Source organism: Pocillopora verrucosa, chromosome 2 (assembly GCF_036669915.1).
Source record: "Pocillopora verrucosa isolate sample1 chromosome 2, ASM3666991v2, whole genome shotgun sequence".
Classification (NCBI taxonomy): Eukaryota; Metazoa; Cnidaria; class Anthozoa; order Scleractinia; family Pocilloporidae; genus Pocillopora; species Pocillopora verrucosa.
Genome location: NC_089313.1, coordinates 3,610,826 through 3,637,227, shown reverse-complemented (window position 1 = coordinate 3,637,227; position 26,402 = coordinate 3,610,826). Strand labels below are relative to the sequence as shown.

The window sequence follows — 26,402 nt, the reverse complement described above, 5'->3', positions numbered from 1 at the left end:
ATACTTATAAATCCAAAAGCGGCTTGAAACATAGGATGAGGTCAATTCACTGTTATTCCTCCAAAATTTGTAATTGCTCTCAATTTCTCGGAGATTTAATCGTTTGAAACGCTTGGGAAGATTGCCTTTCGTTGCTACGGTTAGGATGCAAACAACCTCGCAAACGTCTTTCGAACGGCATTTGAACTTCTGAAGATTGCATCGTTCAAATTCCCGCCCCCCTGGCATGAAAATTGCGCTAAAATACCCTACCCTAGAGCCGGATTTGTTTTTAGAATGTGTGAGAAAATAAGGCAAGGTGTCATGACAGACTGGTGTTTCATAGCAAAGCAGTTGCCGCCCATAAAGAGTGGATTCTGGTAGTTTGAGAGCAAATCAGTCATGTAACTCCTCTATAAAATGTAGTTTTCAAACAACCAGTATAACATCGGATCATCATCTCTTACAGAATGCATAGATAGATAGATAGTTTATTTATCCACATAATGCCTAGGAGCATATATACTTGTTTACAATGCACATGTGCAATCACAAAATACTGAAAATAATGAAAATTACACAAGTATAATGAAAACTACACAAGTATAAAGGACTATAAACAATCATGTGCAGGGCACTGTAACAAATTCTTATTATGGTGCTTAGCAATAAATAAACGGTACAAGGTTTAATTTGTCCTTTATACTTCTAAAAGTATTCACATTACCAGCAATTCTAGCATTGTGTGGTAAAGTATTCCAAAGGTGGCTGGCTATGGATGTTTCTGAAACTCAAGTTAGTAAAAAAAGACATAACTTTGATAACATAACTAAAAATTGCAGATCTTATTCTTTACAATGTAGATGCATTTAACAACAGCGTCAGAGATTATTCAATGTTAATTGATTTCCAGTTGACTTTTTGCACTTAAAGGTGACCTATAATATGGACATTGCAAACAATAGGATCATACTATATATTTGAATGAGAAGACCAAATCATGAGAGTAGTACAGTTGGAGAGAGAGAGAGAGAGAGAGCGAGAGAGAGAGAGTGAGCAAGTTGATTAAAACAAAAGGTGAACTTTTGGAACACAGCAGACTTCTTAGTCTCATTTCTGACAACAGTTTATTATAATTATTATTATTATTACTATTATCAATAAATTATTGTTATTATTATTTTTATAATTATTAGAACCTAATACATTTACAACTCAAATTATCAAAAATTGACTAACTACTCCAATCTTAAAAACAAAAGAGGAAGAAAAAATAATCTAGCATTTTTGTCTATATTTTATATAGACCTTCACCAGCAAAAACAAACTCTTTATCTTAGTTTAAACTCTACCAACTTAGAAATAATACACCTATTACACTATCAGCTGCCGCTCATGGAAGAAATTATTGATTCCCCTGTATTTATGTCATGAGATCATGCAGGTTGGTTCTCAAATATTTGTGAAATAAGAAAGTGTTCAAGCAAACCATGGAATTTTGTTGAACAATGTCACTTATAAAAGAGTGCTCTCAGTTGTCAGACACTCTTGTCATTTGACTCCTTGCTTTCCTTTAAGAAATGCTGTATGATATTTTCAGTAACGGTATTGTGTGCTCCAAATGCTACCTTCATGGAATATCGTAACAAAATGCGAAAGGAGGTAACCTGAAAATGATCCTCTAATGAACTAATTTTATCTCCACTTCCACTGGTATAATCAGCCATCTTCCACCTCTGTTTTAGTGTGAAATAACCACCCATCAGTAAGGCTCTGTTCTCAATGATTGCATTTTCCTCTATGACTGTCTCATTCACAGGAAAAGTGATGTTTTGGTTGATTTCAAAAAACCCTAATGAAATGGCTGTTTTATCAGTAACAACAAACTGAACAGTTTTCATTCCATCCCTTCCATGTGATGTTGTAACATTGGTGATACCAACACTGAAATTGAAGAAAAAAATGTGCTGAGTAGTTGAAGATGTGACAGAGGAAGACTGAGCTCTCCCTCTTTAGCAAAACTTTGAAGTCAGAATGCTGGTTTTAACCCTTTCAACTCTCATGAGTGACTGAGACAGAATTTCTCCTTACAATATCAATACTTTGCCAAGCAGACAAGTAATGAGTATAAAGAAAACATCAAACAGGGTATTGTGTGTTGATCCAAAAGAAAATTTTCCAAACTAACATCATAAGAATTGTATGGCAGACAGTAAGGAGAATTACTGATGAGATCTTGGGAGTAATAGGGTTAAATTTTAATAATAGAAAACTGTTAACAATCAGATCCAGACTGCTTTCCAAGATCCTCTCTCCATTAGATGACACCAGTTCTCCTCTGAAGATAACTTCCACCCTAAGCGTGGAAACATCAGTCAGTAGTGAGTAAGGATGTATCTAAGAGAGTGCATTCTTGTCCTTTAACCCTTTAACTCCCAAGATTTAATTGTTGATTCTCCTCTCTAGCTGCTTCACATTTCTTTGTAAATCAGTCATGAGAACTTGGCGTTGAATCAAGATAACTTTTACTAAGTTTTACTATATTGTAAAACACAATTTCCTCTACCCGAATGCACTGCAAGTCGCTATCTTATTTTTAAAACGCCAATGTCGCTGTTGATTGTACTCTACTCTTTGTCGCTGTGGTGATTTCGCTTGTGATGCAAATCTTTCATATCTGTTCAGGGGATCGAACTCACCTCTATCTCGTTAAAAAGGTGAACAAAGTGGCCCATACACTTACAATTAAAGTTTTTTCTAATGCTCTATTTTCTTAATTACCAGTAACTTACCACAAGGGGTGAAACTTTAAGATATAATCTGGATTGATCAGCAGGTCGAAAACATCCTTCCTCTTAGCAGGTATAAGCTTCTGTATTAAAAAGCTTTCGGTGACCACTGTGAACTCTTGGATGGCAAAGTAGCCGAGGACAGCTCCCAGACATGACCAAAGAACGATTTTAACAAAGGCCATATTTCTGTATGTACGAATGGATGGATGGTCGTGTAGGAATGCTTTCCAATAAAGTTGAAGGAAGATGGCGTGACGAGGTGGCGACGGACTGGTGCAAAATAAAAACGTCCATCCGCCAGGTGATGGTTTTTAAATCGATTCAGAGCGATTTTGGTTAAATGAAGTCAAAACCATCTAACATCAGTGACTCATTAAGCTGCGTGTCGAGTATGGGTGTCGCTAAACCGAGGATCAGCAACCGCAAAACCTGTAAAATTGTGAATTTGGAACTGTAAAATTATGAATTTGGAACTGTTAAATCCATGGAACCCGTGGAACCTGTGGAACTTGTGGAACCTGCGGATCCCTATATTTTTGTAAAAGAATCGTAATGAAATAAAATAAAAACTACAAAGACCTCAACACAGTTTGAAAGTTCGTTTCTGGATATAAAAAATATTTCTTCAGAAGAAAAATATGTTTTAATTGTCTTTCATGTACAACTTTCGACGACATGTACAACGGCGACATTCACCGTGCAAGAGTGTGTAGTGTCACTGATGAGCAATCAGCAGTCACGTACCACAGTTTGAAAGCCCTGATGGTTTGGCTACCACGATATACGAGTAACGAAGACTTTCGGCAAACCTTTATTGACGGTCATTAATTCCGTTTCACTGTACGCAATGCTGGAATGACGAACACGAGTGTCATGTTGAAATAACATCATCGCCTGTGATGCGTCGTTATCGCGAAACTTATTGTCATATTGTTTTCTGTGTGTATTGCGTTTGCGCCTGAATTTCCTGCGAGTGTTTTAACGTTTCAGTAGTTGTATCGCGTACTTGTGGTTGATGTTTGAACCATTGCGTGATTTTATGTAATTATGTCGAATAATATGTCAGGTTTTGGGTATAAATTTTGTCCTCTGGAGCAATTTTTATGTCCACTTTTTAGGAAGTTGCGTCGTCGTTTTTTCACTGTAAAGTAATGCACCGTTAAGATCTGAATGTACTGGAGAAAAATTTATGACTTATCTTTTTAGACCTTTTAGATAAGCTTTTTAATAAGAGATATATGAGATATTTTACTAAATTTTGACCTTTCGCCTGTAAGACATTTTCCCTCCATTTTTTATAATTAATTAAATTTATTTACTATACACTGAAAGGCGCTAAAGGACATCGCCAGGAGTCGCGCTAAACAAAAGGAAGTATTATTTGATTCTGAGTAACTCCGAGGGCCGGTTTCTTTCACGAAGTCCAATCCAAACCACACGGTATTAAGTTATCAGTAGGTCTCAGACTTCTCTATAAGAGGGTTGATTTATTTTAATAAATATCCTTGCTCTGTCAGCTTCTCTTCAGAACAATAAATGTTCAGATTAAAGATCCAGCTAACTCGAGAATAGTCTAGGACATGGTTTTCTTAAGTAACAGCTAAATTTTGTTTGAATAACCAATCCTTAAAGAAAGCCTGAATAATTATACGAAAACGGTCATGGGCTTAGGCAATTTAAACAATTAAGTTGCTGTGGGCTGGTCTCTGGTATGTGATAATCCTGAAATTACAAAAATTTAAAGGTTTACAAAAAAACACTTTCCTTGTTTCAGTCGCGAGTTACTTCTTTTCAACTGCCAGACTGGAGAAAAATGAATGAATAGAAACTGAATCACCTTTCTAATAAGAGAGATGTATAAAGATTTTAAATGAAACAGCTTGAAAAGAAATAAATTAAACAAAACATACTCTTTAAAATTCCCAGAATCTGCAAGTTGTTCAGTTCTGAAAGTCGACGCATATTCTCGAAAATCATTTTAATCACTGTAATCGAATGGATTGGTCTTTCAATCTATCTTTGTGAGTCCTCCTTGCTTTTAATTTTGGAGATTTTCGATAGGTATTGTTAGGGTGGCAATAGCTAATCAATTATTCATTCTCCTTACAGAAAACGCTCTGCACTGCATTAGAACTTGTTTGCAAAAATTAAAACAGGGCCAATTAAAGACGTGCGTCTGACTGTGCTTGAGGATGAAATTGCTTTTAGACGGAAATAAATTCTGATGTTGGGAAGAAGGCGAACATGAAGGTAATATTAAACATCATTTACAGCAACTGTACTCGCCGGATCGAGCGATTAACCCTAAAATGGTATTTTACTTGATTAAGTTCCCACGATTCTAGGTTTATTTTTAACACTTATCCTGCATGCTAAAATGTCAGACGAAACTAAGATAAAGCTCTTCGCAAATAATATCTTTAAAAATGTCATATTAATTAACGCTATAAGGAATCAAACCGATTTCAACCTTTAAAAATCTCACAGGCTTTAATTAAGAGAGGGTCATGAACAATTTCTGACCGAATTACCGGTGGGTACTATCGAGGTCAGACCCAAGCCCCGTTCAAACAACGCTGCATAAATTGTTCAACAAAAAACTATGTTTTTAACTCTACGTATCCAACACTCTCTGATTGCATATCCGCAGGAAGGGAGGGTATAGTTTGTGAGATTATCGCTCTCTCCTTTTTCATCATTTCCTTCTGCCACGAAGTCTATTATAATGCAAAAAACAAATCCCTTGTCTAAGCATTTATAGCAGGGGAAACTACCAACTGAGATATTTCCTAATTTGTTACAGAGTGCAAGTGTAAAGGTTCTCACACTCTGAAATCGCTTTTAATTTCTTGTTATCATTCTTGTTTGAAGCGGAGGCTTGTCGCCTGAAGATGAACAAGGAGAAAATTTCCACATAAGTTCAGACGCTTTCCCAAAACTGAGCTTCGGAGTTAAGATGTGAGTATCTTGATACAATATGTATACCGAAATATTCCGAAAGCAAATGCCTACGTTACTTTGAAATAACCTGCTTCAAAATTTGATCGTCTCTCGATGTAAACGACTTTTGTTTCAATAATTCATCCGTTTGTACTAACCAACAAAGTCCTAATAATTTATATACCAGGAGAACCTCTCAAGAGTATCTTTGTGGCTTCATCATTCCATTATCCGTGACTGCTGTATTAACTATTGCTGTAGTAACTATGGGGTCTGGCCATGATACCAGCACACCATGTTCTGTCACATCCGCTTTCACTACTGGAGGAGAAACGGTCGAAGGCTACGCCCTATTTGGATACACTTTTGAAAATGTTTCGGTGACAGGGCAGTTCAGTTGTTGGTTAGAATGTCAGCAAAATTGCCAGTGCGTTTCTTTTAACTTTCTAACAAATGTTAAAAGAGACAACTGCCAGCTGAATAAAGAGGACAGATTTCAAAGGCCTGGCTCAATGAAAGCACTACACGGATCTCAGTATTATGATCTTATGGCCGGCTACAGAGTTCAGGTACAAGTATTCTTAATTTTTGCGACGTTTGAGCGGAACTTAACATTTTTCCTCAAAATATGATAGCAGGTTACTTTAAACTTTGCTGAGCATTGCATATGGATCGTTATTATTGATATCTTGAATATACACACGACCAGCGGATATTACTGAGCTTTATGGGATCGATATTACCGGAACGGGCCCTATGGAGGTTTCAACCCCAGCTCCGTTATTCAGTATTTTGTGAGAACATTTACGCTCAGAGAGTCTCTCTCTCCACCCAGGGGTAGCCAAATGCTGGGAGTAGCCAGTGGTGGACAGTCAACCATTCAAAGAGGAAAAGCAGTTTAGTGGCTTCATACATGAAAATCAAAATATGCGAAAATTCGTAATGTAATTCAACCTTAGCCTGCAGCACGCTTCTCTTTCTTCCAGCGTTTTTCGGAAAAATAAAGGCGAGCGCGAGGCGAATGCAAGCAATTGCGAGGCGAGCGCGAGAAAAGGCGTGAAGGGTAATAGACGCGCATTCAGGAGTTTATCTTTGCGCTTGTTTTCCCGCGCGTAAGTCGCCCCTCACGCTTTTTTTCACTCCTGCCCTATGTTTGCCTACGCTCGCCCGAAAATACATAGAAATTGACACTTATCCCGTCGACTTATAAAGTTTTGATATTTAAACAATAAAATATCAGTAAATGTTGAAGAAATTATTGGCTTTTGACCCGCTCTACTATCCCGCTCATTGAGATTTTGAAATATGGCTTCGGACCCGTTAAGTTATCCGGAATTTCGACAAGCGGCCAGTTAGGTCCTTAGATCCGGGGTCTGACGCGCTCACAGTTAGGTCACGCGACCCTCCAAACCATCCATTTCTTTTCCCTAAATACAAGCCAATCAGCCGAGTCCGCGTTAGAATGTAGCTATGTTATAAAACCAAATGACCCATGTGAGGGACAGTAGGACAGTAATAATAATGTTAACTCCTGAATCTATTAAATTTGTGGACTCAAATTAAGCCATTACAGAATATGCTAACCATGTTGATATATCCTTTAGGGCCGAGATCAGCCGTGTCTTAATGGTGGATTATTGCGAAAAAGCTGCGACTTGATGGGAAAATTCTTTGTCTGTGATTGTGCTAAGGGATTTGTTGGTCAGTTTTGTCAACATGGTGAGATATCAATTATTATAATCCATCAAATATCTTTGCTCACACGCGATCGGTCCAAACGCATCACGTGACCGAATATCCCCCAGCTAAAACTGGGGGATATCCGACCATCGGATAGGGAAATCACAGAGTTTTCACTGGCTCAGCCATCATGGGTTAGGAGCCATTATGCCATGCGTGTGCATGAAGACGCTTTAAGCCGAAAGTTTTTTTTTGTACTTGGTAACACTCCGTTTGTTCTTACAGAATAAAGTTGGGAAGATTTATCTATATTTTGGGGCGTTTTTAATAAAAACATTATTCCACTCGCGCACGTTGGATATAGGATGATTATAGCCAACTCAACCTTACGGGCCACGTTGGCTATTCATCATCTGATATGCAACAAGTGCTTGCGGAATAGTGAGAAATACCTCAAATGATATTTCCCAATTTTTACGTCTAATACCTTACCTTTACCTTATGTCCAATACGGAAAACTCTGTGCACAAAATTTAATTTAAGATCAAGGAGCATGGTTGGCTGTAAAGAAGGAGGAATATATACTGTTTTTGTTCGTAAAATCGTACCAAATAACATTGAAACGCGAACATCCGAAGCCGTAAACAGTTAGCTGATTGTAAACAATTTTCCCGCGCGTTGACTGAAATATTTGAAGGACGATAAACACAAAACCTCCATTTGGCCCGAAATAACGCTCGCATATTTGTCTTTGAACATTATCTGGTCCTCAAAGGGCATCACAGGAAAGGCAATGTCCGCGGACAAATATCCATGCATGTTTTTGCGACCAACGATGGAGGCCATTGTTTATAGATACTATACAGTTATTGGGTGATCGTTGATAGACCATTAACCAATTATCGATAGGCATATTGACTGGGGCTATCTATAGTACATCTTATCCCTTTTGCTTCGTTGTATAATACTTGATTAAAATGCGCTTCGACATACAGATTGTCGGCAAGCTCTTGGCATGGAGAGCGGTATTATCTCGGACGGACAAATCAGCGTCTCTTCCGAGTGGCATACCGGCAAATTTGGGGTCAACATGAGCAGACTGAATAGCCCTAGATCCTGGAAATCCGGCACCAAAGATAACTACCAATGGCTGCAGATTGACCTGGGCAATCCACTGACCACAATAACACGTGTCGCCACACAGGGAAGGGAGAATTCACAGAACCCACAGTGGGTGACTAAATACCAGTTGCAGTACAGTGTTAATGGAATAAGTTTTCTGTACTACAAAGAACACGGACAAAACCTACCTAAGGTTGGTGAGTCTGCGTTGACAACTCGGCAGTTTTTATACATATTTTCAAGGCTTAATTTGAGGAACTGATCTCATTGTGACCATTTCAAAACACTGGCAAGGAGGCTATCAGACATGGTCCAACAACCTCAGAGAGGTAAACTATCAGTCTATTAACTGCCGTTAATAGACTGATAAATGCCGTAAAATGGGCGGAATAAACTTAGCTTGGGCTGCGAGCAGGTCCTCATCATCAGAACGTCGACGAAAACGTTTTTTCGAAAGCATGAAGCCTAAAGCAATGTTAGCCGTCGATAAGTCTGCTAGGAGTCGAGCACTGATAATGATAGATTGGTTTAGCAAGACGACGGGAACATCATTCCAGAACGGGACAGAACGGGAAAGCGCGCGGATAGTCTGGACACGACTCTATTTCGACTTCCGTTGATGGTGTTGCCGCTCTCTGTCCCTAACAGGTTCAGGACTTCATTTTGCTACCGAGTTAATATTTTTCAGTGGCAGAAGCTGGCTAACCCCTACCCGACTCGTCTTAAATCTTCCCGTGTGTGGAAAAAACGCGCGTTTTGCACAACCTTGCTTGGGAACCTGCTTGAAAGCTTAACTTAGCCTAGCTATACTAAAGTAAGAGGGAGGACTACAACATTTACAACCCCTAAAATATTAATTTTTCATTCCCTGCCATAGAATTTCTCCGGAAATACAGACACAGCCACCGTTGTCTATAATGATCTGAGCCCACCAATCAGAACACGTTTGATCCGTTTTCGACCAGTAGTTTGGAACTATACAATAGCGATGAGGGTGGAGCTGTATGGTTGCCATGGTAATTAAGAGCATCTTTAAATATTGCTGAATTCATCAAATAATTGAAGATCTATTGGCCTAGAGCGGCAAATGCTTTAGTGTCCAAATAGCATAGGTTCCTGATCAATATATCATTGACCCTTATGTTTTCTCTGCTCTCTGACAGAGTGATGAAGGTTTCCGCTTGAAACACATGATCCGTGGCCTCTTCCAATTCAAGCCGAAAATAAAGGTCTTGGTTGTGGTTTCACCGGAACCGTCATAATTCTTCTCACACGTTTTTATGCCGAAAACTGCTTGCGCTGTAGGCCAGTATTAATGAAACAGGAGATGACTGTCCAAATTTCAAGTGAAATTATTTCGGCTTTTCGAAACAGGACGAAATAAAACCTGGATGAAATGAGAAAGTTGTTCAACGTTGTATCAACGACTTGCTGTTGTTACTATTGTTGGTGATTTATTATGCTTGCAAGTTCCCTCGAAGATTTACTGGTGTTTTACGTCTATATGGGTTCATTCTCACATCAGAAGCGATTTTGGTTTACAAGGAGGAACGGGGATGATCAGCTTTCGCTAACAGAGTATAAAGGGGGAGACTACTTAGCCTTAGGGGGGGAGTCAGGTGGATTTTATTGCGACACAATCAAAATCCTCCGACCAAATAATAACCGGTCCAAAGGGTTTTCATTCTCTTATCGTAGCGTACCTTGCTGAAAGGCATAACGTATCAGAAAGACACAAAGAATTTGAACAACGAATCACTCGGGTCACTTTACTTTACCCATTGAAAAAAAAACCTACACTGATGCTTAAGCTTTTCACATAATAAATACGCTAAGCCTACCATTTACAAGCCGGCCACTTACAAATTTATTTCTTCCAGCCGTTGTTTGAGATGCTTACATAAATCTCTTTATCACTCGATACTCGTAGTGGTATTACGAAAAACACTTGAGAACAAACAGGCTTAGAAACGGCGAATCAGTGTCAGTATCTGAACAACTACATACCCACCCCTACCTAACCAAACATTTACCATAACTTGTTATCAATGGACTGTTTTTGAGTTAGGTGCGCTAGCAAGACGCTTTCTGTAAACATACGGCAATTTATGAAAGAGAAGTAACAAAACACACGACAGTCGCCACCATCGTGAAACAGCAAGAGGCTTAAATCAAGAACGTAAGAAATTCATACATTATGTCCACTTTACACAATACTTATCTTCTTAATTGAGAGTGATTTCGTACAAGATAATCCTTCTTGTGATACAATTTATAAATTCTTTACATACATCATTGTCTCCCAAAAAGAAATCTTTCGTGATAATCTTCCCTGGTCATTTCAGGTAAATTGTTGATATTCTCCTAACCGAAAGCAACGTTCCTTTCTTGTCATTTAGCCAATCAAATTTAGTTATTAAAAATCTGGGAATAACACAATTAAATAAATACTACGCGCTCTGCCACTGAATGTCATTTCCTATCGATCTATGGGAGAACAAAGACATGGCTAATGAACGTAATTCCATTCTCTGTTCTGTCCACCTTATAGTACATTTTGAAACATTTTTGCAAGGTTTTTCTTAAACAAGTTTGAACACCTAATGGTGTTTCTTGAATGAAAGTTCCATTCTATGCAAAGCAAGAAAGTACCATATGAATACTCTAAATTATTATTTAAGATTCCTTCGCAGATTTTTTTGTTCGTTCGCTGTTTCCATCTTTTAGCCAACCTCCAGCTCAAGCTTCCAAACTTTACTGGGACATCAAGTGACTATTGCATCAATAGCAAATTAAAGAACTGTTCTCTTGATACAGTAGAGCAATTTACGACTGAGTGTCGAAAGTGATCTGGGATTCATTAGTTTTTGCTTTACTTCGCTTTATGATCGGTCCAGAAAACTCACGCAACTCTCTCGACCAATAAGATGCAAAACTAAATATATCACGACTTGGTCATCTGCGTTTTCCCGCGTTTGGTCGGTTTTACTTTTGAGCTCTGAAAGGTGATTTCCTTGGCTGTTCTAATTACTTTGGTCTTGATTTTTTTACGACACTCGATCGGAAAGCGCTCTATCGGTAACATGGTAGTACTTGACTCATCTTGACGCTATCTTTTCGCTATATTGAATGTTCTGTCTAGGCTTTGACGTGTGTTATACTTCCAGCAATTTAAATTTCGCACCAGCAACCACAAAGGGTTCTTGCCACATTTTCCGTAAATCGCCCTACGGAGGGAGAAAAGAAAATTAAAAAATAAACAACATTTCTTGCCAAAAGTATGTAATCCTCTTTTAAATTAGTGTTCCACAGACCTTGCAGCAATTCATTCGGTTTTTCGCCCGCGGGAAAGTATCAGGCTCTGAGCGATGCTAGCCTGCGAAAGGTTGATATTTTGCACTCGCTTCCGAGTAAGAAGTTATTTTATAAAATGATTCAAATAGTACGCGCGCTCTGATTGGCCATAAAACCATTTTACATGAGCGTATGTAAACACGGTTTTCGTTCCTCTTTCATTAGCTATTTTATAAAATCGATAAGCTGGAAACCACTACGCTTCGCGTCGTGGTTTCCTACGCTTATCTCGTGTTCTCCCAACCTCCCGCGTGTTTACATCAGGCTATGTAAACACGGAAACCATTTTACATTTCTTCATTTGTTAGCGTAAAATAAAGTTATTTCCAATTGGGTGTCGAATGAAGCGCGTGAGTATTCCGGGATTGCTTTGATTTTGCCTTACTTCGGTCAGTGATTGGTCTAAAAAAACTCTCGCCGTGCTCTAAACCAATCAGAGGCCAAACGAAAACAATCGTGACTTGGTCGTCCGCGTCTTCCCGCGCTTTGGGTAGTTTGCACATTTTTACCGTGGCTGTTGTGATAACTTTGGTTTTAGTTTTAGGACAGTCAATCGAAAAGCGCTCTAAAATGACTGAAAACAATTAAACATTAATTTATTTCCCTGGTCACACAAAGTTCATCTTAAATGTGACATCCAACGGGTATATCAAAGGAAGGTGATTAATTAAAATAATAAATACCTTCAGATAAGCCATAACTAAAATTGGTAGAAGCGTAAATGGAACAAGATAAAGAAGCGCAGGTTGGGCAGCTTTGTACACCTCAGATGCCACAGTAGCCGTCACTAAACCTGTTTAACAGGAAAAAAAGCAATCAATCAATCATCTGCCCAGTACTTTGATTTGTTGCTTATGTTATGGTAACATTGGAACTGAGGTCGTCTGCACTATGGGCAACCAACACAATGTTGATTTGGTTCCTATCGTGTCAACAAAAAAATATGCTTGAAAAAGTGTCACAGGTTTATACTATATTATTGAATCCCCACAGAAAGTTATAGAGTAAAAATTGTAGTTTATCTTTTCTGTCTTTTATAATCTGGTTACCCTTTGTCTCCTATGAGTGATTAACAATAATATATATTAGAATAAACGGAATGATAACCGACTAAAAAAACTCTCAGTTTTACAACAAGTTCTCTTTGTCAACTCCTGAGGAAATGTGTAGCAAACGGTAAGGAGGAAATGCATATTGATGTTAGGGTGTAAAGTGTCATAGCAGCATAAGTGCAACCACGCATTTATTAGTCTTTTGAGAGATTCTTTTACAAGATGTTCTGAGGGAACTAACAGAGCCATTGAGCTCTCCAAAAACTTACCTACAATATATCCAATAAGAGAACAATGAAAATATGTTACTCTGGCTTGTTCTGTGTCTGCTGCTACGGCTGCCTGCTTCTTGTATTTATCATATCTCATTACAAAACACAGGAGAAGGCCTGGCATAACCTATTATAAATAACAAACAACAAATTAGGTCCAGAACTGAATTTAAAAATGAAAAAAAAAACCTATCCATTTGTATTTGAGGCTACCTTAACTCCCAAAAGAGATTAACATATAACTTCTCCCTAGAATATCCATATATTACCATGCAAACAGGTAGTGAGTATACTCAAACTAATCAGGTAGAAGTTGTTGTCTTGATCTGACAACAAATTCTAGTTACTCATATGCAGGGGAATGTGTAGCAGCTAGAGGGGAGAATTAACAACTAGATCTTGGGAGTTAAAGGGTTAATTAGCAAAGTATAGTTTACAATCCAAGAGATTGCCAAGGTATGGATTAGTTTGTTACTTATTATCATAAGATTGTTATCAGGTCAAGATACGATTTATCGCACTAATACCATGATATGCCATCAGATAACTTAAGAGGAAACACAGAACTCAATAGAATACACCAAAATTTGCCTCTTAAATCCAAACATGACACTTCCTGGCTCATTTGCTATGGGTTTGCACCCTAGCAAAGCTTCAATTTTTCTAATTCTTCTTCTGCAATTTCTTTAACTGCAGTTGACCTGTGGGGATCAGTTTGTTTCTTGTCGTCATTCACAGGTCAAAATTGTGATTTTTTTTCCATTTACATGATGGTATACTTTTCCTTGCAAAAAATCATTTACATGTTTTTACTTACTATATCTCCAAGTCCCAACATGGAGAATCTGCTTCTGTCTTGCATACTAACAAAAAAACAAAAAAAAAATTAATCATCATAAAAATTCTCAAAGAAGTAGCACTATGTATGAACAATATTCAATTTTAAGTATTGATAAGATTACAAAATAAGCACATGATCAGCTTTTGCCAGGTATGGGTAGCCTGTGGCAATGTGTGAGATTGCTGAGACAATGCTATCTAAAACTCACCTTGGAAAAACTAATTTTCCTGGAAGAGATATTTGTGGAGAGATATTTCCTACTGGATTCATTTTCAATTTATTTGCCATTATAGACACCTAAAGAATCAGATACAAAAAAAAAAAAGGTCAGTGTCCAAAGAACAGAGAATCGATGTATTCATCATTTGGGAAAGGATGACGGAAGGTTTCTGGCTGTGGTGTATGATGTAAGAAATCACATTGTCACACTTGTCAGTCTCCTACTCATGCAACACCTGTGTCAGGGATTGTTTGGCTACACAGCCGAGTTTACTTATATTGTCAGTAAATAAATCTCTGTTGAGTTTTCTTCATGTCAGTCATATTTAAGACAATGCCATATGCTACACTGGCCAAAATAGGAAGGTTGGATTCTCTGCCCATAGACTACTTACAGGATTAGCGGCCTGCTGTGTGGCAACCTGAACCATAACATTTGCTTTAAATATGTAACTTGAAAAGAAAACCTGCAAAATCAAAATTTGCACAGCCATTATTAGAAAGTAATCATAAAATTGTCCCATATCAAATAACTTTTTTTTAATCAAACATTACATCTAACTGATACATGATCATTCTTGCAGTGCCAGTGCAAATCAGTCCTTAAATGACTATAATTCAAAAAACAGTTTAATAAGTAAAATCAAAAGGTATATTTGATTCAAGAACACACAGGGAGCAGGGATAGGGAAATGGTGAGAGCCCTTGCCTCTGATCATTGTGGCCCAGGTTTGATTCCCAGACCTGGTGTCACCTGTGGGTTAAGTTTGTTGTTGGTTCTCATCCTCCTAAAGGGTTTTTCCCCAAGTCCTGCAGTTTTCCTCCTTCCACAGAAACGAAAATTCATAATTCTAATTCTGATTTGACATTGAGATGGTGGAAAAGAAGAGCCAGCTCCTGGATTGTCTTTTGCTAAATTCCCATTTACATTCTCAAAACTTGGAGAAGCTGATGGAACTATGAAATAACAATGAGGGTGGAGCTGTATGATTGCCAAAAATTTTGAATTCATCTAACAACTGGAGACCTATTGGCCCAGTTTTCCTCTCTCCTCATAAACCAAAATTCCAAATTCCAAATTGACCTGGACTCAGTGGACAAGAAGAGCCACTTCATGAAATGTACATAGCTAAATTTGCATTCCCATTCTAATAACTTTTTGGGATCAATATCAGTATCTGGGCAACTGCCCACCTACCCCTCCCCTAACTCAACAACAGTCAATTGACAACAAGTTGAGGTTAATGTTGGGTTAGGGGAGGGGTAGGGTGGGCAGTTGCCCAGATACTGATATTGATCCACTTTTTGTATCCCCACTACTTGGAATTAACTTACCCAAAATACATCATAAATTAAGAGGCCTATTAACAGAAGAGTGGACACTTTAAGGCTTGGTAAACGTATATAGGCAATCATGGAAACACAAAGGCCCATGGCTAATGCTGAAAGAGAAAAACAGAAAACAAAGTCATGTTATTTAATGATTAGGTTTACCAGTCTCATTCTCAAGGACAAAAAAAGACCTGCCTTGACATAACTCTGTATCATTGTGCACTACGAAGTTCTAACATTTTGTTATTACTAATAGGTTGTTATAACAATTATTATCATGATGATCCCTAATAAAAGTAAAATATCAAAGTTATCATGTAGATCTTAGTTAGTGAATTTGCAACAAGACAGCCCACAGTGCCTCTGTGATACACTTTGATGTCACCTGCAATCTATCACTGAACAAACACACAGCAACATGGAGTCTATTTGTTAAATTGATAACAAATTTGTTAGTTGACTGCACTTAATACTTGTCAGTTAGTAGAGTTTAAAGTCTAAAAAACATACCATCCATGAGAACCCAATGTCCTGTGACAATCCACACCATAACTAAAACACCAGAACACACAAGTGACATAACTTCTGCTGGTGTAAATCGTCCACAGAAGCCAATGTAGAGCCTGCAATAAAATTGAAATTAACCAACCCTCAAATCAAAACGTGCGAAGCTGTATTTCTACATGTAACAAGGAAAATTATTGAGTTTCAATGATATTTTTGTACTCTATACCAATTAAAGCTAAAGTTTGACCACTAGACTATATGGAAAATTTTCAGAAAATGATGTAGCTGGATCCATGACAAATTATATTGAATAAACAAGGGAGTTAGTTTCTGAAGAAACTGTTGTGCTGAGATGGTAGGGACATCGCGAGATAATTATGGTAGGTGTTATCCGCTAAGTTGATAAATGTAAATTGGCCACCATAAAGAATTTTTAAAGCTGACATTACCTGCCTTAGCTCTTTGTCAGAACCTTGCTAAAGAAACTCTTTTATGGTGGCTAATTCACATTATCAACTCAACTGATAAGACCAAATTGACTTAAAATTGAAAAGGCTGTAAGAATTTCAATCATTATAACCTTTTCATTCCCAGAAGTGAATATCAAGACTCTCTCGTTACAATATTGCTGACACCATTTTTCCAGCAGAAAGATAATAAGAAAACTATCAAGTAATAGGGAATATTGTTTAATTTCAAACTAATTCTCATTTCAAATCTGAAGACAAATGTGCAAAAAAAACATTTAAATCTTGGGATGAAAAGATTCAGTTCTGAAAGTCTTAAAAATCACCAAAAAATTACCATCTGGAGAGAGATGGCTATCAATTACTATCAGAATTTTAATCTAGAAAATATTTTTCTCTAGCAATTATAATTAGATGCATTATTTAATTTTCAATCTTAACCCTTGGACTAAGATTGAGTAGCATCTACAAGTAATTTTTCCTCACAACATCATCCTGAATCACACAGTAAGGTCATATGAAAAAAGGAAATGATCAGCAAATAAAGAAGCTCTTGATTGTTACAAATTCTCCTTGTCAGCACCTCAGGAAATGTATAGAGAACAGTAAGGAGAATATGCATACTGATGTTAGGGTGTAAAGGGTTAACTCTCAATACTCACTTTTGATTATTGTTGGTGAAGCAGGGTTTGGTAAGAAACTGACAAACAGGTAAAAGCACAAAAGAAAAAGCAACCATGGCTAGCACTGAAAAGTAACAACACATGCATATTAGTTCAACCCTTTTTTCCCAAAGTCAGTGATCAGCATCTAATTTCTCCCAAATGCTCAATAATACTCAATAATGATACTAATACTTTCTCAGACAAACACAGCTGAGATAAAATACAATGTAAAGGTGAGCCTACATTAAATGAGGACTTATTGCATGGTTAGCTAGTCCTTAAGACATGGAAAACAACCAAAGGTGATATCTAATATGGTGCTCGCTGCAGATCTTTTGTCTGAAGCATTAAGTTTTAAATATTAAAAAAAAGGCCTTTCTGGTTTACAAGTTCAAGTGAAACTGAAAATAAAAGAGGAAGTAGCAGTCTCATTTTGGTTGCCATACACAATTTCAAAAATGTCTGTGCTTAAGCATCACAAAGTTCTTACTAACCAGCTGTGCACAGTGCAAAGAAAAACTGAAGAGTATCAAAAAAGAAAAACATCACAAGAAGAGAGAACGAGGCCCCAACTGGAAGGAATACAGCTTGGGCAGTGTTGATGGTCTGGAACCCTAAAAATGAAAGAAAAAAACTTAAAATAAGGGGAAAAAGTGATATAACTCTTCATTTGAACAGGTAGTCTGATCCCCCAGGTGAGGTTAGTCCTGAGAAGGACTATTGTTGGTAGTTGTGGTGGATGTTTCAACAACCTGAGCAGAAGTTATCATGATCAGGGTCAATCACTTCTTCATGTACACGTAGGTAGCAAGACAGGGTTTTCAGAAGGAAGAAATAAAAGTGATAGCCTTGTAACAGCTCTTTTAATGAACAACAATTACACCAAGCCAACAGTACTATGAAAGGGGAATTGTGCAAAACACAAATATATGACCAACTTATCATCATCCACACTTTCTTCATTCTATCCTAAACACATCAATGACAGTCCAGACCACTGAGAATTTTTGGTATCTTACATTCTTACTGATTTAAGTTCATTCTATCAGAGTGGCTTGGTAAAGATTATTTTTAGGAACAGGAGGAAGATTGGGATCAAGGAAAAACACACTCTCAGCTTTTTTCTAATTTTCAATCTCCTAGCAAATGAATACAATCATAATGCACACATCAATTTGTAGCTTCACACCCTGCCTCCCGTGGAGGGGAGGACAACTCATGGATATTTGACTGTTGTCTGTGCCCAGAAGATGGGGAATTTGAACCTTGCCTAGCTTGGGTGGGGAATTTGAACCTTGCCTAGCTTGGGTGGGGAATTTTCACTGGAAGTGCCAAAATTTTTCCAGCAAAATAAAAGTGCGGAGGTGATTAAGTTAAACAGTTCACTTTTACAACAAATGGGTCAGAGGAAAGGTCTAAAAGATCTAGATTTTAAGGCTTGATCAATGTGTAGAAAGTAACCATCCTGGATTATACCTGTTACAAAAAATTGACCATCAAATACAGCACTTGGGTGAGGCATTTCAACACAATTTTTGCCCCAGAGGCAGGAATTTGAACAAAACCATCTTCAAAAGTTTAAATACTCAGTGAGTTGAAGCTTCAAATTGATAGATGCATAATTACTGTAAGTTTCATAGTTTAAGTTAGTCTCAAAAGTTTTCTCCTTCAACCAAAAACTTAAGAGGCTTTTTAGAAGGGAGTGATTAGACAGATTACTATATAATATTACACTTTTTAATATTTACCATCCATAAGTCTTGAGAAAGGTGTATCATTCTGGTTTGACTGCTCATCTTCTGGATCTTCTGAATTATTATATGTTTTGTCCAACCCTAAAGCCCTGTCGCAAGAGAGGAGATAAAGACAATCAGAGGTTACTAATATGATAGTTTGCTTTGCGGTAGTCACTTGTAACATTCAGCTGGTGCTGGACAACAGGTGTGTTTGCTTTAAACTTAAGCCAGTTGATTTCTTCTCATTTTAGGCAAACCTGAGAGTTAAATTAAGCCTTTAAGCCCTTGGAGTGACTAGCATCTAATTTCTCCTTACAACATCAACCCTGAATCAAACAGTTAGGTCACAAGAATAAAAGAAATGATCAACCGCTAAAGAAGCTCAGTATAGAGAATGTGGATACTGATGTTAGGATGCATACAATAGAATACCTATCCTGGATTTTGTGATTACCCCTCAAACTACCAGATCAAATTTGTAATTCCCCTTACTGTCAATCATACAATTCTTGGGATGTTATTCAGATAATTTAGTATCGGATCAACTAATTATCACCATTCAAATGGATATTTTTCTTTATTCTCATCACTTATCTGGTTAATATTGTATTGATATTGTAAGGAGAAATTCTGTCTTGGTCACTCATAGGAGTTAAACTGGGTTAAACTGCCTTTTCTTCAAGTTTCACTGGTGGAAGATCCTGATTTTTTTTTTTAAAAGACTCACCACAATGTTAACAATGTGCTATAGCCATGATACAGATTATAATAAGTAACATACAATTAATCTTGCACTTGAAATTAGTTGTCCCTTTAGCCTGTTAACTTTCAAAATTCAAGTGGACTCAAGTGCATGACTCGTATGTGATTTATGGCAAGTTACTTAGCTGTAATTAAAGTTTGAGATTTAAATTCCTCAAGAGGAAAAATTTTTGTTAAACCTTGTAACAGTAATTAAATGTTAATCTTGAAACAAAGCTGGTCAAGTGATGATGGCATTGCATAGCCAACAAAATCTAGCTCCATCTTGATGCAGAAGACCCAGGACATGTCACAATAGAATAGCACTTAATTAACCTTTTGTTATCATCCTTTTCCTCTTTCTTTTGTCTTTTGTTCTCTATTGTTTTACACCACCTGTGTCTTCTACACCAAGTAAAAGCCTGATTCTAACTTTTTTAATGTCATGGCTCACACTTAGGACTAAGTCACTAAAACTTTGTCAGGAAATGAGTACCGTACGAAATGCTGCAGGTTTAGATATCTTTCTCAGTCAGGCGCAGCAAAACTTATTGCATTGTAAATCTGAAAACAGTTTGATCTTTCTGTGGCAAAATGAAATCTCAAGTATTCAATTATGTAGTGATTCTATTTACTGTTTAATCAACCTTTAGACAGTATAATATGATCTTAACTAGATATCCCAGTCTGAACAATTCAGGTTTTATTTTTCATCCTATCAAAAGGCTGCTTTACCAGGATTTGTCGATTATAGATGCACCAATTGTGTAAACCAATAAAATATTTAGATTCAACTCTAAAGTTAAATCATTGTAAAGAACTGGCCTCCAATATCTCAAAACTAATTTTGTTCCTAAATTTTAAGAAAATTGATTTAAATGATTTATACAATGTGACCATCACTGAATGGCTTTCACTTTTATTAATAATTACCCTTTTAAACATTGTACAAATATGTTTTTATAGGATCTCTTTTATGCGGTTCTATTAAAAACACAACTTATAAGTGTAATCCCATTAAGGAAACAGATTAGAGAATATAATTATAGCAGAACCTTACATTCTAAGGTTTTAAAAAAACACTAATGAGCAATATTATAGTTACCACAATGCATGACTATCTAAAATTTTGAGTCACGGGGTAAATTTTTTTCAATCCTTTTTAAAAAACCTGAGAGAAGTTGGCAAGTTAGATTGTAATATTTATCAAACAGGTTTCTCTCCTGTTATCTAAGCCAAGCTACTGCTTATGTGGGTTAAGTAAATTTAGAAAAAAGATAATTAGCATTTTCAACTTCTCAGGATTGGTCTTAATTGTTCTTATAAACACAACAAAGAATTTCTGCTGGACAGAATTTTTTTAAATTAAATTATCTAGGAAAATCCTACTAAGGCACCGAAACAGGAAAGTCGTTACTTGCAATCAAAAGATCTCTATAAGAATCAACTATTTTAACCCTACTTGAGAGAGTCAGTATTTTTAGTATGGACACCTTGGGATACAAATTATGTGCTTGAAAAGAAGTAGCTTTTCAGAGTCGAAGTTAAGCTTTCCACCAGCAAAAATCTAGGTTAGAGCTGTTAGAAAAAGTTTGATTCTAGGGTCGATCACCGTTTTAGTAGATCGGTCTCTCCGGTCATAATCGAACATTTAGGTGGCATCACCTTTTATGACACCGCTGTTGTCACGCTCAGTCAGGAAGACATCGACATAGACCTCGTCAAAATTACATGAATTCGTAAAGAAAGCTTACCTAAAACTGCCATATACGATAAGTAATATGGATATAACGATTGTGAGAACTCTTGAAGTGTCAGTAAACATGTAGATCCTGAAAAAGAAACAAAATGTGGATGAAATGGTTGCTCACACGTGTAGACGGCGTTGGACCGAGTATTGTTGTATTGTTTTCGCGTCACAAAATTTTCCACTCATGTTTTAAAAACTGCGAAAGAAACATCTTACCATTGCGGTTCTTCTTCTTCCTCCATGGCAAGTTGATAGGATATTCAAATCTTCATCATTTAACGTTCCTTAAAGCTTCTGTAACGAGCTGGATAAGTGATTTGTGCCTAAATGAAAAACAACGATAGTGGAACTAAGTCCATAATTCGCCCATCTTCGAAAGAAACAACAACATTGCGCATTGAATAAAAGATGAACTGTCACAAAATCAGCTTTTTAACCTGTATTTTAGAGTTTATGTCTGTCACGCAGCTTCAAAATAGGATGGTTACACTTAAATAGTTGCATCAGCTGTCTGTCCAGAACGAAACATCCGTGCAAGCACTTGGTGCAAGAGAGAAATCGATCGTGTTGTTATTTACTGACACTTGCAAAGGATGCTGGGTAACCATTCGGGTATCTCCTGATCTATTGTTCTAATTTTAGAAACATTTTAAAACGTTCAAAAGCAAAAAAAAATGCTTTGTCATCATTCTTTTGTTCTCTTCACCAAAGAGAACGCGAAAGCGGGGAGTATAAGGCTAACTGATATTAGCGTGCTGGCTTGGAATAAGGAAATGCTCTTTCAAAAAATGCTCCGAACATGAGTAAGGTCAGGATCCTAGCCGGGCCTTGCAAAATAAGTGGAAGGGCTTTCGTGAGAAATGAAGAACAAAGCAACGCAGATGGCTCAGCTCTCTATTGTCCAGCCTGCAAACCAGCTATATCTTGTCTATTGTTAAGTTCAATGTACGAAAAGTTTTGGATATATTTGGCTTAAAACAAAACATGGAGTATTTTATAAGTTTTAAAAATTTGTTTGAGTTGGCACCATAATTTGGATTTGACAGCGTGAGTTGCGAATATAAGCGTTGTCACAAAACTATAATCCCAATTTTTTTTCCTGCTTTAAGTTCCCAGGGCGTACGCTGAATGGTATCCTAGTGTTTCCTGGAAATACAAATGATATTTACCTCCTTTGAAAGACAAGAACAGTGGAAATGACTTAATAATCGGCCCAAAATTTCCATAGCAATATTGCATGTTTTTATTATTTTTAAAGTGCGCAATTCTGCTCTAGCTCAAAAAATAAAAGGTTATGCAAGCATTCCAAAAGCAAAAAATCAATCGTACTATTTTAAAATTCGTGTTTAAAAATCCATAAATAACTAAATAAAGTATCCTGAATATTTTACAAATTGGCTAAACTTCAGAATACCCCGCAACTTTGGTCCGCCTCACTTACATGTGTCGGGAGGCTTTGAAGATCGAGGCATAACACAATAGACGTTATTCTTATTCAATGACATGTAAATGAGTTGCGGGGTATTCTGAAGTTGCTCCTAGAAATTTATTACCTGAAACTAAAAAGTCCAACGTGTTTTTTTTTAAGTATATCGTAGGTTAACAAAAATCCCTAAGGGTCCGTAGGTTCCTAGTTTTCTTAGCCGATATAGTCTGATCATTACTTCCGGTGACGAACGAAAGAACTCAAACCCAGTCGATTGACATTGTTCAAACCGCGCGAGATTGCGTTAGGCACTTAATCATGACCCTCATCAAACGTATTGCATCTTTCATTGTTTTTGTCGTCCTTTACTTTGGCAGTATCAAATGCATAACACCTTACGAAGAAATTATTCAATATAAAGAGGAATACGCTCTTCCAGAGTTGCCGTACAACTATGATGGTTTGGAACCTTTCATCGATGAAGCGACAGTGAGGGTGCATCATTTAGGTCACCACGCAGCTTACACGAAAAAGCTAAATGCAGCCTTGAAGAGCTGGAGAGAATCGGTTAGTACCAAAGGCACAGATTACAAAGTTGCTAAATTCTGGATTGCATTCTTTGGAACTAGAGTAGTGCAAGAAAATGTTAGGTTTCGTGAAAATATTGACGTAGAGACATAGAGTGGGGGGGGGGGGGGTTGATGACGGTTCATTGCCGAAAAAAGAACGGATGGTCGTGTCAATCCACAACCTTTTTATTTATATAAATTTTAAAAGCAGGAATCATTAAAATTTTCCAAGGTATTGCTGTATTGACTTGTTCCTCAAATATCTTTCAGGGAAACATTTCGCAGTTGTCTTCAAAACCCATTGTGACTATTCTGAATAATCTTGATCTTGTACCTGATCAGTGGCAGCTGGCAGTAAGGAATAATGGTGGAGGGTGAGTTAAGTTTTAACTGTATCTTCACATAGAACTATTTTACAATTCTTGTGCAAGAGAGTTTATGTAAATCTAAACAAGTGCTCTACAAATCGAGAGATTCTACCTCATGTGTTATTCTTATTGGTCCAAATCAGGAGCTTATTACCTGGAGCTTCCGTCTTCCATAATTACCCTGAGTCAACCCTGTCCCGTATCTTTTTATTCATAGAAGCACCTCTCATGGGGTTTTTTTGCAGGTGTTTACATAATAGCCAATCATAAGAGAGCTGTGGTCCTCTACTAAAGAGAGAGAATAGAGGTCACTTTTTGTCTTTGACCGTCAATTTTTTTAGGGTGTTATGTGAACGTCAGCATGTTTTTGCAGGAAATTGTAGAACCCCCTACATATCTCAGTTCTAAAAATAAAAAGATACAGGACAGTGTTGACTCAAGGGTACAATTAGTATGGAGGCTCTGGGTAATGGGCTCCTGTCCAAATACAGTTTCATTTGTGTTTCTCGCCTTCTTATTGGTCATCCACTTTTGTAGTTTGAAACAACCAGGTTTTAGCCTATTTTTGGTTTTCTCAAACAAGCCAAAAGCTTTCCTGTGCCATCTTCACTGGTTACCATTGGTTGTCATTTACTGATCCTTACTGTTTCGGAAATATAAATTCTTCTTCTCTGATAAATAGCTCTCTCATGAATATAACAAAATTTGCCTCTCTGAAGAATTTAAAATAGTTTTATTTAATCATCATTATAATTTCTGGTCAGTGGTTAGTGCACTGGACTTCAGATCAAGAATTCAAAGTTCCAGAGCTGGTGGGATCATTTTTCTTCACTCTCTCCACTCAGGAGTATAAATGGGTATGTGTAAGTTGTCAAGGAAACCTGACAAAATGCCAAGGGGGGAGTAACTTGGAATAGTCTAATATCTCATCCAGGGAAAGTAGAAATGTCATTATTGTGGTAAAAAACAAATCAACTGTGGTTTAGGGTGGTCTGTGTTCTAATCAACAACCATATTAGTCATCACAGAGGTCAAAATTTTTTGCAAACTCACAAGCAGTAGTAGTTAAGTATTGTTGTTGATAAGAGAACAGACAACACAAAACCACTGCTGATTTATTAATTAGCTACTAAGCTCAAAAGCAGACTTTGTTTTTTCCTCTTGGCAGGTATGTGAACCATGCTCTTTACTGGGCAATCATGTCTCCAAATCCTAACAATGAAGAGCGAAAGCCATCCGGCAAGGTAGCCCAGATGATAGATGAATCCTTTGGAAGTTACTCTAACTTTCAATCAGTGTTTGAGAAGGCTGCCTTGAACCTGTTTGGATCAGGGTATGCATGGTTGTGCCTTGATGTTGAAGAGACCAGGCTCAAAATCAGCGGAACAAAAAATCAAGATAGTCCGTTGAATGAGAAAGGCTTAATGCCCATCCTGGTCATTGATGTTTGGGAACATGCTTATTATCTGAAGCATCAGAATCGCAGGGCAGCATATGTACAGATATTTTGGAATGTTATCAACTGGGATGCTGTCAGTGAGCTTTTAGAGTGGTGGCCTCAGGAAGCTAAACATGAAGAACTATGAAGGCAACTTTGACTGGTGATGTTATTATGAAAGCAATCTTCACAGTAATGAACCTTACTTGAACAGCAGTGGAGAAAATTCAGGCATGTACGGAATTTGAACCTATGTCCTCTAGGATACCGGTTCAGTGCTCTACCAACTGAGCTAACAAGTCAACAGGGAACTGGTTGCTCAGTTGGTAGAGCACTGCACTGGTATTGCAGAGGTCATGGGTTCAAATTTTGTACAAGCCTGAAGTTTTTCTGGCGTTATTTTCACTACCACTTAAGTAGTGTTCATTACTGGGAAGATTGCTTTCATATTCACGACTTTATCTGCAGTTAACATGTATGATTTTCATAAATTCACAGTCACTGAATTCAGCAATTTAAAATAAAATTGAATCATTTTTCCTTACCTTGTTGACAATACTGGCTTTTTTCTGACATACTTTCCAACTGTGGGTAGGGGTTCCTCTTGCAAAAAAGTTGCATAATGTCATCAAAATGTTGTAGATTTCACAAGCTTAATTTGGAAATTTTTAGAAATTTTACATAATTATGCAGAATTGCTGCTGCAGAAGAAAAAAGGAAAGCTTTTAAAGCACCAAACAAAAAAGAAACTAGTAAGCAGAGTTCAGAAGATCAATCAAAACAAAAAAAACTTGAGACTTCCTCCCATGCTCAAAAATGAAATTCACTCTGCATTTATTTCTCATGAATGTATTAGATTTGTTTTAATCAATGCCCTCATCCATCATTCTTCTGTCTGATCAGTATCCCACTGGTACTTTTGAATCTGCCTAGATAATTTTGGGATCAGTGGAAATCATCAGCAAATCTAAAAAACTTTTATCAAACTTTTGAGGACACTCTTTCAGCTTTGCTCCCCTTAAAAACGAACCTTTTTTTTTCTTGCAAGCTAGAATCACATATGAATAATTTCTCAGCAATTTTCCTGTTTAAACTTATGTCCCTCTGTCCCATGTGATCCCGTAACACGACGAAAAATTATCGCGGGAACGA

The 26,402-nt window shown here is 37.2% G+C and overlaps 3 protein-coding genes across 3 annotated transcripts; 1 reads left to right on the top strand and 2 right to left on the bottom strand.

Annotated features, from left to right (window-relative positions):
- Window positions 1–464: 464 nt before the first annotated feature.
- LOC131796967 (uncharacterized) lies at window positions 465–3,195 on the bottom strand. The gene is made up of 2 exons (XM_059114585.2): window positions 2,772–3,195; window positions 465–1,923 (listed from the first exon to the last, which is right to left on the bottom strand). Exons 1-2 carry the CDS (start codon window positions 2,951–2,953, stop codon window positions 1,518–1,520), a joined length of 588 nt encoding a protein of 195 aa, XP_058970568.2. The 5' UTR covers window positions 2,954–3,195; the 3' UTR covers window positions 465–1,517.
- A 7,066-nt stretch (window positions 3,196–10,261) lies between these two features.
- On the bottom strand, window positions 10,262–22,027 carry LOC131773257 (signal peptide peptidase-like 3). Its single transcript, XM_059089244.2, has 14 exons — window positions 21,887–22,027; window positions 21,666–21,772; window positions 21,454–21,531; window positions 18,971–19,065; window positions 17,717–17,836; window positions 17,220–17,304; window positions 16,094–16,206; window positions 15,587–15,693; window positions 14,647–14,718; window positions 14,241–14,329; window positions 14,009–14,054; window positions 13,189–13,318; window positions 12,551–12,660; window positions 10,262–11,740 (listed from the first exon to the last, which is right to left on the bottom strand). The coding sequence occupies exons 2-14, from the start codon at window positions 21,689–21,691 to the stop codon at window positions 11,669–11,671; spliced, it is 1,143 nt and encodes a 380-aa protein (XP_058945227.1). The 5' UTR covers window positions 21,692–21,772; window positions 21,887–22,027; the 3' UTR covers window positions 10,262–11,668.
- Window positions 22,028–23,164: 1,137 nt separating this feature from the next.
- Window positions 23,165–25,794, top strand: LOC131773268 (superoxide dismutase [Mn]). Its single transcript, XM_059089257.2, has 3 exons — window positions 23,165–23,442; window positions 23,715–23,818; window positions 24,981–25,794. The coding sequence occupies exons 1-3, from the start codon at window positions 23,194–23,196 to the stop codon at window positions 25,396–25,398; spliced, it is 771 nt and encodes a 256-aa protein (XP_058945240.2). The 5' UTR covers window positions 23,165–23,193; the 3' UTR covers window positions 25,399–25,794.
- The last annotated feature ends 608 nt before the right edge of the window (window positions 25,795–26,402 follow it).

What these genes read in the sequence shown, in the direction of transcription:
- LOC131796967 (XM_059114585.2), bottom strand. Translation starts at nt 2,953, where the DNA reads ATGGCCTTTGTTAAAATCGTTCTTTGGTCATGTCTGGGAGCTGTCCTC. An exon ending in TTAAAGTTTCACCCCTTGTG is followed by an intron (nt 1,924 to 2,771) that starts GTAAGTTACTGG and finishes CTTCAATTTCAG; the next exon opens with TGTTGGTATCACCAATGTTA.
- LOC131773257 (XM_059089244.2), bottom strand. Translation starts at nt 21,691, where the DNA reads ATGGAGGAAGAAGAAGAACCGCAATG. An exon ending in GAAGAAGAAGAACCGCAATG is followed by an intron (nt 21,532 to 21,665) that starts GTAAGATGTTTC and finishes TTTCTTTTTCAG; the next exon opens with GATCTACATGTTTACTGACA. An exon ending in TTCACCAACAATAATCAAAA is followed by an intron (nt 16,207 to 17,219) that starts GTGAGTATTGAG and finishes ATTTTATTGCAG; the next exon opens with GCTCTACATTGGCTTCTGTG.
- LOC131773268 (XM_059089257.2), top strand. Translation starts at nt 23,194, where the DNA reads ATGACCCTCATCAAACGTATTGCATCTTTCATTGTTTTTGTCGTCCTT. An exon ending in TGAAGAGCTGGAGAGAATCG is followed by an intron (nt 23,443 to 23,714) that starts GTTAGTACCAAA and finishes AATATCTTTCAG; the next exon opens with GGAAACATTTCGCAGTTGTC. An exon ending in GTAAGGAATAATGGTGGAGG is followed by an intron (nt 23,819 to 24,980) that starts GTGAGTTAAGTT and finishes TCCTCTTGGCAG; the next exon opens with GTATGTGAACCATGCTCTTT.